General features: G+C 48.5%; 1 protein-coding gene across 5 annotated transcripts in view; it reads right to left on the bottom strand.

The window, feature by feature from the left end:
* Positions 1-747: 747 nt before the first annotated feature.
* The window catches only part of GBF1 (golgi brefeldin A resistant guanine nucleotide exchange factor 1), a 109,594-nt gene continuing 99,199 nt past the window's right edge, over positions 748-11,142 (bottom strand). For 3 of the 5 annotated variants that reach the window (XM_031682697.2, XM_015244645.3, XM_006210472.3), the window contains 16 exons: positions 10,893-10,957; positions 10,684-10,807; positions 10,412-10,483; positions 10,160-10,254; positions 9,749-9,902; positions 6,222-6,447; positions 5,544-5,704; positions 5,166-5,412; positions 4,837-5,042; positions 3,630-3,780; positions 3,399-3,529; positions 3,096-3,197; positions 2,700-2,813; positions 2,372-2,552; positions 2,098-2,226; positions 748-1,608 (listed from right to left, as the gene is read on the bottom strand). In XM_031682697.2, the coding sequence (XP_031538557.1) occupies positions 1,328-1,608; positions 2,098-2,226; positions 2,372-2,552; positions 2,700-2,813; positions 3,096-3,197; positions 3,399-3,529; positions 3,630-3,780; positions 4,837-5,042; positions 5,166-5,412; positions 5,544-5,704; positions 6,222-6,447; positions 9,749-9,902; positions 10,160-10,254; positions 10,412-10,483; positions 10,684-10,807; positions 10,893-10,957 (2,439 nt within the window). In that variant the 3' untranslated portion in view covers positions 748-1,327. The remainder of the gene's footprint in view (positions 1,609-2,097; positions 2,227-2,371; positions 2,553-2,699; positions 2,814-3,095; positions 3,198-3,398; positions 3,530-3,629; positions 3,781-4,836; positions 5,043-5,165; positions 5,413-5,543; positions 5,705-6,221; positions 6,448-9,748; positions 9,903-10,159; positions 10,255-10,411; positions 10,484-10,683; positions 10,808-10,892; positions 10,958-11,142) is intronic. The other 2 variants (XM_006210473.3, XM_006210474.3) reach the window with 1 other exon arrangement.

Genomic DNA, 11,142 nt, shown 5'->3' with positions numbered 1-11,142 from the left:
CCCCAAAGGGGAATGGGATCACTCTGGAGGAAGAAGCCAAGATGATGGAGATGCTTCACTTGGGAAAGCTTAATAGCATTCTGCATCCACAGTCAGCCAGCCCTGCAGGGGCCACACTGCCTGCCCCACGCACACTCCCACTTGTCTTACCCCAAAACAAAGGGAAAGAAGGGGAGGGGTTCTCCAACCATGCTTCAGTGACTGGGGTGGATGGAGGCTGTGGGGTGGGAAAAAATTTTCCCTCTTCAGTTCTGGGCCAAAATGAATGCACTGTGCCAGAAACACATGATCGCAGCTGTGGGCAAGATAGCTCCCTACTCCCTGAGCCCCATGAGCTCCTTTGTGTTCCTGAACCACGAGGCACATCTGGGGGAAGACTTCTGAATAACTACAACTCAGCTCTGGCTCACCTTCCCTTTGACCAATCTAGGCTGTCACAGACATCTCCATTGGAGCAGTTAGGGAAGAGGACAACTGCCCTCTAGCATATCCCTGGTGACAAGGGCACACTGCTATAGTGGTGGTGGTGGTGGCAGCAGTGGTAGCAGTGGGGCAGCGGTGGCAGCAGCATTGGTGAAGGAATCCTGACCAAGTCCCGGCGTCTGGCTGGCTGGTGGCCAGGGGCCACGTGGGCCAGACTGTTGGTCGGCTCGGTTTCACTTCTGTTCGTGCAAGGTTCAAGCCCTAGGTATCCCAGTAACATGCTGCCCACAAGCTCAAGAAAGAAACCAGAGGTAAAGGCAATGATATTGGTACTAAGACATTTATTACATCATAAAAAGTCCATTGTTTGTCCTGTTTTTCCATATGTACATGCTCCTATGGGCAGTCCCTCTGTCCAGCCCCACCTGCCCACACTCCATGGTGCCAATCAACTCTCCAGACTGACCAACTAATGAGTAAAAGAGGAAGAACTAGAGGAGGTGGCCCAGGGCTGATGGGAGTGGGGCTGGGAGAGGGAAACAAAGTGCAGAGTGGTTGGCTTGGTTCTCGATGCCTGACCACGAGCAGGAGGGGCATGAGAGCAGGCACTGCAGGGTTGGCATACTGATGCCTCCCCAGAGCTGCCAGGCTGCAGGTGATACCTGAGTGTGTTCTCAGGTCAGACCCCCAGGAATGGAGAGCAGAGGAGGAAGGTCCCACAGACTGACTGTGGGGACTGTGGGTCTCAGGAGGGGCTATAAAAGTTCTTTTTCAGGTCCCCATCCAAGCAGCAGTGAAACAGCCTGGGCTGGGACTGGAGAGTTTGTGGCCCCTGGAACAGCCAAGTGGGGAGCTAGGGACAGCCTGGTAGGAAGTACTGGTCCTGATCTCTGAGGAGCCTGCCTTAGTTGACCTCAGAGGTGGGCATGGGGTCTGTGGGGCGGGGTGTGGCCAGGAGGGGCACTGGTGAGGTGGCCTCGATGAGAGCGGGGTTGAGGATGATGGGCAGAGTCATGGGTGGCACGCCCACCTGCAGTGGGGAGGCCAAGGGCTGCAGGATCAGTGGGGGCTGAGCCAGGGGTGGAGACCCATCTGGGGTAGGGCTCAGCCTGCTGGGGCTGGATGCCGCTGGTGATCCAGGGGAGCTGCTGTTGGCAGGTCGGGGGCCCTCCGGCTTCTCAAAATCTACAGGGAAAGCAAAGTGGCTACAGTCAGACTCCCTCACGTTTCATAGCTGGTTTACCAAACTTCTGATCCTCCCCATTCCTGTCAGCAAAATGACCCAGTCTACCTAGTTGGGAGTCTCCTCTCAAAACTATTCTATTCTGATGTCCAGCTACCTTCTTTCTACCCTCTACCTCTTTTGCTGTACCTCTAGTCAGCCTTTTTGGTCTGGACTTTACCAAAATCCCTGAAGGGCAACCTCTGCACATTCATTCCAAGTCTCTGATCCAGCCTTCTCCTCTGAAGCCTGCAAATCTCAAGCATCCAGCTCATCATAGCTGACCCGGCCCTGCCATTTCCCCTAAGAAGAGCAGGTGAACAGGATCCTCTGGTTCTTCCCTTCCATTGGCTCACAGCCCACGCTCGGCAGCAATCCCAAGCTATCTGGGCCTCCTCTGAGGCCTCCAACTTCCTGCTTGACACCCAGCAGGCTCACTCAGAGGAACTTACCACAGGTCCCCAGCTCAGAGGGCATCTCTGGGGGAGGTGGATGGCCAGGTGTCCTGGTGTCGCCAGCAGCAGGAGTCAGGTGGGCTGAAGCCAGAGGTTTGGGGACATGAGGCTCCATGGGCACAGGGTCTGGGGAGGGCAGAGAATCCAGACGGTGGCTCTTGCTGCTTGCTTTTAAGTGGAGCCCTGGCTACCCACAAGACTTCCCATCCACCAGGGCACAGAGGACTAGTAGCTCCACTCTTTTTTGATGAAGTTGGGCAGAGCCCCCTACCCTGGATGACAGTCTGCTTGAAGAGCTCATCTCGTAGGTGGGGCAGGAAACAGTCAATGCGCTCCCAGGTGATCTCCCAGAGGGCTGAGGGGCTGCCTCCTCGGGCATCCGCACTGTGGAAAATCTCCGCTGTGTCCATCACCAGGAGCATGTTCTTCAGAGACTCAGGGATGGCCTCTGACTGCAGGTGGCAGTGGGGCCATGAGAACAGGAAAGGGGCATGGAGGGTATGGTAAGGAGGAGGTAGCCACCAAGGGGGAAACAGCAAGTCTTCCCAGCAGGTGGGAGAGGAAGCAGGCAGTGGGAATGGGGCTGAGGTAGAACGTACCAGTAAGTCACTGGAGCCTGCGTGCATGTACTTGTCCATGAAGTCCAGGATGGTCAGCCAGAGGGCCGCAAAGGTAGAGAGTGACAGCAGTGGAGACAGGTGCTGCAGGAAGACCTATGGCCCGCCAGCCCCTTTCAGCTGAGGGTAGGGTAGGAGCCTTCTGCACCCCTCTCCAAGGCTGGGAGGCAAGGCTGCCCTATCTTGTGTGGGAATCTTAGATCAGAGACTCCTCTGAATTCCAGAGTCCTCCCCGGTCCCTGGTTCTGCTGAGTCTCCACAGCTGGGGGTCCTGAGCACCTACACTACATCTCTAGGTCCTACCAGAAGCCTTGGCTTCCCTGTTTGCAAAGAGACAGGTGGGGGGAGAGTGGGTGGGTGAAGGGTGGTGAGCAGTACCTTAGAGAGCAGTGTGGAAGCCCTCATCCGGGTCTCCTCCATCCCGCCCACATCTGCAGGGCTGATGTTTTCCAAGAGCTTGGTCAGTAGAGGAAACAGCACCTGATGGATAAGAAGCCAACATCTCCTTAGCAGGGTCAGATGGCAGCCTTGCCCACGTGACCCTGGGCTGGGGTGGGATGGGTACAGAGCAGGAAGGAAGGTATGATGCAGGCTGAGGACTGACATTAGGGGCTGTTCAGGCTGCCTGGCTCTCCTTGTCTTTAGGATTCACTTTACTTTAAGAACAGAGGGAAGGCCTACCTTGTTAAAACAGGACTCCCACTCCAGGGCATCTAACTTTTGCAGATCATGTACCAGTAGTGCTCGCTGCAGATAGGTCAGTGCCTGCATCCTCACCTGGCGCCGGGCGTCACAGCACAGGCAGGCAATGCCTGAGAATAAGAAAAGGCTTGGGATCCTTCAGGCATCCTGATACTTCCCAAGCTCTAACTCCACCTCTGCCCCTGCCCTGCCAGCTCCCCTGAGATTTACCCTGCAGTAAAGGGCACCAGCAGTGGGCCCAGAGGGTACGTGAATCCGCTTCGATCTTCCGGCCTCCTGTCTCCAGGTGGCGCTGCTCCTCCGCCCATGAGCTATAGATAGAGGCTGCCCTTGTGTGCAGGGTGTGCATCAGGTCTAGTAACTGGGGTCATAGGAGGGGCAGGACATGAGTCGGGTTAGGTCTGGTGTACCTCCTCCCCGCCAGCCCACCTCCACTGTCCCTGACTGAGTGGACAGTCCCTCCCTCAACAGAGCCCCTGGTACTGATCACACCATACTTCACCCCTCTCCTCACTCCCTTCTTGACCCTTCTTGACTTCATGAACTGGTTGTCCTAGTCCTGGCCAGTGTTTCCCAAAGTTGGGTATTACTCCTAGTAGAGGGGACTTGAGGAGGTGTGTGGACAAAGAATTTAAGAACACAAGTACACAGTGAGAAAGGAGCTTTCTTTTCAATTCTCTTTCACACCTTCTTTTTTTAAAATATCTTTTTTTTTTTCCTGGGGGGCAGGTAATTAGAGTTTATTTTTAAAGGAGGTACTGGGGATTGAACCCAGGACCTCATGCATGTTAAACATGCACTCTACCACTTGAGCTATACCCTCCCCCGTTCTTTTACACCTTCTGATGACAGATAAAGCCTCATCTTGTTAATCTCATTTTAAAAATGAAAGTAAACCTCGGGCTCAGAGGCTTTGATGGGCAATAGTGTCTGTCTGGCCACATTTAGTAATTTTTTATTTTCATCATTTTTCTAAGGTTATTCTAGTTAAGGCAATTAGTTCTCCATTTATTTAGTGATATAAAGTCTGCTCATGAAATAAATTTTATATGCCTTGAATAGACAGACTAACTCTGGAAGGATAGAAAAGAAACTGGTGGCAGAGGTTGCCTCCAGGGAGCAGAACTTAGCAGCGGGGGACAGGAATGGAATGGGACTTACTTTGATCTGCTTACCCTTTTGTACCTTTTGAACTTTGTACCATGTACATTTGAATCACTTATTTAAAAAATAAACTGTAACTTAAAAATTAAGCAAAGACACACAGGTGCTCTTAGGGGAGTACTGTAGAAGTACTGGCTGAGGACCTAGGCTGGAAAACAGGCCCTTCCTCTCAGCCCTGGCTGTCCCTGGCCCGACCCAGACTCCCAATGTCAGGTGCAGGGAGAGGAGAGGAAGTAAAGGGTGCCATACTTACGTCCTGACTGACCTGTAAAGACACCGTATGGTAGCTAGCAGGCACGCCTTCATCCTCATCATCATCACTATGCCCACCCCGAGTGGCATGTTGGTTGGAGGTTCGAGGCCGCCGAAGCATTGAGCTTTCCTTGGATTTCTTCTTGAAGCGGTTCCCTTTGCTGTCATATTTGTGACTCTTGCCACGTTTCTCCTGGGACTTGCACCCTGAGCAGGGCCAGACCCAGGTCACATTTCCATATCCATGGGCACAAATGGCCTGCCTTTTCCTCCCTTTCCCCCATAATTCACATGGCTACTCCCCAACTGCCCGTTCATCAGGTGACCCACCGCCATTCAGACTGGCCTCCACAAAGATGCGGAGAGTCTTGACACAGAGCTCAAAGTTGTCAGGTGTGATGTGGGCAGCGTCACGCACGATGAAGGACAGTGACTCCACACACTTGAGCAGGGACTTGGTGTCATGTGGCCCGAGGTCCAGCCCCACTGTTAGGCTGTACTGATTGACCAGGGGTGAAGGGCCTGGTCGGCTGGGCCCAGGCCCTGGCTTGGAGTTATCAATATCATCCTTCCCCACCTGTGAAGTACAGAGGAGCTAAGAATCCAAGCTTGACCCCGATCTTCCCTGAGATGCCCTCTCAGAGGACCAGGGATCTTTCCCACAGGCCAAGGAGGAAAGACCCACCCGCTGCCCGTACACTCACTCACCACTAACCAACCGCTGTTGACCACATCAGCATCTGTGGCCGATCGGTGAATCTTGCCAGGCCTGCCATGGTCAGTGTAGACCTCTGAGTCAGAAGTGTACCCTCTGTCTAGGCTCACATCATTTTGATGGTAGGTTGGGAGCTCACTGTCCGACTGGGCCCCTGAGCCAGTAGGGAGAGGGGCAGAGTCAGGGTGGAGATGTGGACATTGGGATGAAGGATAATTTCAGCTCTCAGAAGAAAGGTGTAGAAGCCTGGCCTCTCTTTTCTCTTGGTCTGGTTTAGTTTCAGCCCTGTCACCAGAGGGCTGAAGGATGGCCTGGAGAGCTTCTCTCTTGACCAAATGCGGCAGCAGGCTAATTTGGGCTCCTGATGGCATCTAGTAGCAGCTGTCACAGAAGGAGGTGGCAATGAGGACATAGTTTCTGAGAAAACAGTTCTCAGAACAGTAGGAAGCCTGGCTTCATAGCCTTCTCCCTTGCCTACTTGCCTTTACGCTGTTTAGTCTGGGTAATGGGGAGAGGCCAGTGGGCACAGGAAGCTCTGGAAGTAGATGGCAGAAGCCAGGGGTGTTTAATCTGCTGAATGCTGCAATAACCTGTGTTTTGTCTTCCTGTCTCAACCACTGGGGCCATAACTGTTTATCTGCCAGTGTGGGTCCCTCTGGAAAAAAGCTTACCAGCATCAGGTGCATCGGCCCTGGCTGTGGCCTGCAGGGCAGCTGGAGGCTTTACGCCAGAACCAATGCACTCCAGCAGTGTGAAGAGGGTGGCCCAGTCATCACCTGAGTGGATGTTGGCTGCGTTGGTCTTAAGGAGTTCATGGAGCCCATAGGCTATCTGGTGACTGACTCGGGATAGCACGCTAGGCTTCATTAGTAGCAAAATGCGCAGGGAGAGCAGTACCTAGGGTGGGGATGGAGAGCAGGAAGTAGGAATTGGGCACACAGCATCTTGTCTAGTCTCCTCCCCAACAAGTCTCCTTAGGCCAGTGAGGACAGTTTGGCTAAGATCCAACTTAGCATACTTTGTGGACAGATGGCCAGGCTAGGGATTGGGGTAGGAAAGAGGCAAGTGTGGTTATAAAAGGGCAACATGAGGGAACCTATGGTGTTGGAACTATTCAGCATCTTGGGTAGTGGTGGATATACAAACCTACACAGGTGATGAAATTGTGTAAAACTTACTACATACATGTATACACATATTTAGTACAAGTAAAACTGGGGAAATCTGAATAAGATCAATGAATTATATCTGTATCAGTATCCTAGTTATGATACTATAGTTTTGCATAATATTACTGGTCTTTTCCTTTTTTCAGTTTTTTAACAATTAATTAATTAATTTATATTTTTAAAAATTAAAAAATATTTTAGGGGGAGGTAATTAAAAAATTAAACTTTTTAAATTGAGATAATTATAGATTCTCATGCAATCTATTTTGTAATACAAGTGTTGAATATGTCAGGTAATTCATTGAATACTGTACTGAAAGTGGCAAACAGAATGGTTTTCTGGGTGCAGAACAGTTGAAAGCGCATCAGTTGTTCACCTCGTGATGGCGTGGCTGACTGGGAGCTATGGCTTCCTGCACTGCTCAGCATCACAAGAGAGTACTGTAACTGCATATCACTAGCCTGGGAAAAGATCAAAATTCAAAATTCTAAGTATGGTTTCTACTGAATGAGTATTGCTTTTGTAAAGTCACGGTAAAGTCAAAAAATCTTAGTCAAACCATTGTAAGTTGGGGGCCGTCTGTACACTTTACCCATTTTACCCCAACGGTAACATTATGCAAAGCTATAGTATAGTATCACAACCAGGATATTGACATGGGTACATTTCACTGATCTTATTCAGATTTCCCCAGTTTTACTTGTATGTGTATACATGTGTGTATTAAGTTCTACACAATTTCATCACCTGTGTAGGTTTGTATATCCACCACTAGCCAAGATGCTGAATAGTTTCAACACCATAGGTTCCCTCATGTTGCCCTTTTACAACCACACATGCCTCTTTCCTGCCCCCATCCCTAGCCCCTGGCCATCTGTCCACAACTTCTAAAACTCTGTCATTTCAAAAATGTTACTTGTGGTGGGGGGAGTTGGTGTAGCTCAGTGGTAGAGCATATGCTTAGCATGCACAAGGACCTGGGTTCAATCCCCAGTTGCTTCCATTTAAATAAATAAGTAAATAAAGAACCAAGATTTATTAAAAAATTAATAAATTCCAACCAATCCAACTTAAAAAAAAACACACACAAATGTCATATAAATGAAATTATATAGTAAATAACCTTTGGGGACTGGCTTTTTTCACTTAGCATTAATTCCTTGGAGATTCATCCAAGTTGCTGCTGCATGTATCAATAGTTTGTTGCTTTTAATTGCTGAATAGTATTCCATGGTATGTATGTAACACAGTTTACCTGTTCACCTGCTGGAAATCATCTGGGCTGATTCTGGTTTTTGGCTTCTATGAACATTCATGTATAGGTTTTTATAAGAAAGTAAGCTTTCATTTCTCTAGGAAATGAAGTGCCCAAGAGTACAATTGTTGGATTGTGTGGTAATTGCATTTAGTTTTATAAGAAACTGCCAATAGACTGACTGTATCATTTTACATTCCCATCAGCAATGTCCGAGTGACCCACATCCTTGTCTACATTTGGCATTATCAATATTTTCCACTTTAGCCATTCTGATAGGTGTGGAGAGGTATGTAGTGATATCTCATCATGGTTTTAATTTGCATTTCCCTGTTGGTTAATGATGCTGAACATCAATTAATTATCTTCATGTGCTTATTTTGCCATCTGTGTATCTTCTTCAGTGAAATGACTGTTCATATCTTTTGCCCATTTTCTAACTGGTCTGTTTTTTTACTGCTGTGTTTTGAATTTTTATATTTTAGATATTAGTCTTCTTCAGATAGTTGACTTGCAAACATATGCTCCTAGTCTTTACATCCTTTTCTAACTGGCTCTCCTAGAGTAGAATCTTTAATATTGATAAATTAGACTTCATCAATTTTTCCTTTTATGGATGATTGTATTTTTGGCATGAAGTCTAAGAATTCTTTGCCTAGCTCCTGAAGATATCCTCTTATACTTCTTTCTAAAGGTCTCATAGTTTTACACTTTACATTTAAATCTATGTTTCATTTTGAGTTGATTTTTCTATAAGGTATGAGGCTTAGGTCAAAGTTCATTTGTTTCCCTGACCCCTATAGATACCAATTGCTCCTGCAATTGAAAAGGCTATCCCTTCCTCCATTGAATTGTTTTTGCACCTTTGTCAAAAAATTAATTAGGCATCTTTGTGTGGGTCTATTTCTGCATTCTCTAGTTGCACTGATACATGTGTCTATCCCTCCATAAATACACAGTATTGATTACCATAGCTTTATAGTAAGCCTTAATATCAGATGTAATGACTCCTCCCACCTCCTTCTTTCTCAAAATGTTTAGCTATTCTAGGGTCCGTGCTTTTTCATCTAAATTTTAGTATAAGCTTGTCTATGACTACAAAAAACCTTGTTGCGATTTTCATAGGAGCTGCATTAAACTTACAGATCAATCAGGGGAGGAATGACATCTTTACTATGTTGAGTCTTCCAATCCACAAACATGCATGGTATGCCTCTTCATTTATATGGGTCTTCTTTGCTATCTTTCATTAACATTTTGTAATTTGCAGCATACAGATCCTATACATGTTTTGTTAGGTGTATATCTAAGTATTTGATTTCATTTGGAATGCTTGTAAATGGTTTCATTTTCCACATGTTCACTGCTAGTATAAAGAAATGCGATTAATTTTTGTGTCCTGATCTTATATCATGTAACCTTGCTGAACTCACTTATTATTTCTATGCTGGTTGTCTAAGTTGGGCCAAGAGATCTCAGGAGGGTCTTAAGTATGAGAGCCAGGAAACCAGGTATAGGGCTGAATTGCCACAGGGCAGCAGCCATCCAGCCCTACTGAGCAGAGCTGCTAAGTACCAGCTCCATGCCTGAGGCCATTCCAGACTCACCCCGCAATGCTACCTGTTAAGACTCCCCCAACCCCTATGTGTGGTAGGTCACTGGGCTTATGCTATGGAGCACTAAATATACTCTGTCTTAGGCCATATCCATAACTGATACTGTGACTTGAGTCCCTTGCATACCTTTCTGCCCTCCTAGCTGCACTCTGCTTACCTGGCCACTGATCTCCTCTCTCCGGAGTAGCCGAATGGCTAGGCGCAGCAGCCCCACCACTGCCCGCTCCACAAGGAAGCAGAAATCCTGTGCCTGGACACACAGGTGGTACAGATGGTCTCGAACAGTCTGCCACACACAGCCCACACGGTCCCTGAGGAACATAAAGGGTGAGCATAGTCTCAGCTATAGAGGCCAGTGGGCAATAAGCCTCCTTTTCTGACAGAGGCTAGGCCTTTCAAGGGCTCAGTGTTATCACACCCTAAGCATGCAGATATGAGCAAGCTTCTCCCCCACTGCCTATAGCTTCATGTGCTTCTTGTCCCTGGAGCCCACTCTACAAGATTAGTCCATGCTTCCATCCCTTTGGCACAAGCTCAGTATGAAGCCTGCCTAAGGACTGCCTTCTACCTGTTCTCCAGCACAATCCTCAGCAGCATCTCCAGGCAGAAAGCAGCATCCTCCTCATCATATGTCTCTTCATCTGGTGTCACTGAGACCAGAGCCTGGAGAAGAATAATAGCAGGAAAGTAGGCATGGAGGAGAAGCCAGCCACTGGCCCAGCCCAGACAGAATTTGAGGCATATGCCACTCCTGTATAAGGAGGTCTCCACTCCTGGACCCAGCCAGCCCTTTCATTCCTCTTTCCTCTTCATTCTGTACCTTCATGAGCTCCTGCAGTGACTCCAGCTGGAGGAACTTGCTTTCTGTGATCATCTTTTCTGGGTCACATTGCTAGAGGGGCCACGAGAGAGAGAGAGGGGTTACTGATAAGGACTAGAGGGAAGAGAATGTTCCCAAGAGCTGGGGAGAGAGGGCAGGAGTCAGCACTGGTCACAAACTCTGGATGATTCTATTCTTCAGTTCATAGGACAGCACTTGCCTAATAGAGGGGGTCTAGGCTTGTTTCACCAGGAGTAGACAGGGGCAATTACCTTGATACAGTCCAAGGCCATTCGCTTGGCCTCTTGGTTCTCAGTGGATGGGCCCCGAACACTAGACTGCTCAGTACCACTTAGTGTCAGCCAGCTTACGAAGCTCAGCACTGTTGACTCTCCTCTATACAAAGAAAGTACAAGCCCTAGTGAGCTCCAGAGTTCTGATCCTCCCTCCCCAACATCTCCAGCCTCTGATTTGCACTCACCGGTTCGATGGTGTCTCCTCCCGCTGTAGAGATATCTTGCCGTTGGGATCCACAAAATCTTCTACCTGGAAAACCAAGTCAAGAATAATTTCTTTCTACATGCCCTCTGCATTTCCTGCTCCTCTATGCTAAGTTCTCTGGCTTTCTTTCTGTTGCTCTCTGCCCTACATTATTGACTGGGCCCCCTCCAACTGGTGACTGGCAATGACTTCTACCAGCTTTCCTTTACAGCTAGCCCCACCACCAAAGA

The sequence above is a fragment of the Vicugna pacos genome, chromosome 11 (genome assembly GCF_048564905.1).
Source record: "Vicugna pacos chromosome 11, VicPac4, whole genome shotgun sequence".
NCBI classification, from domain to species: domain Eukaryota; kingdom Metazoa; phylum Chordata; class Mammalia; order Artiodactyla; family Camelidae; genus Vicugna; species Vicugna pacos.
The sequence above is the reverse complement of the archived record's forward strand: the minus strand, read 5'-3'. Positions and strand labels throughout refer to the sequence as shown.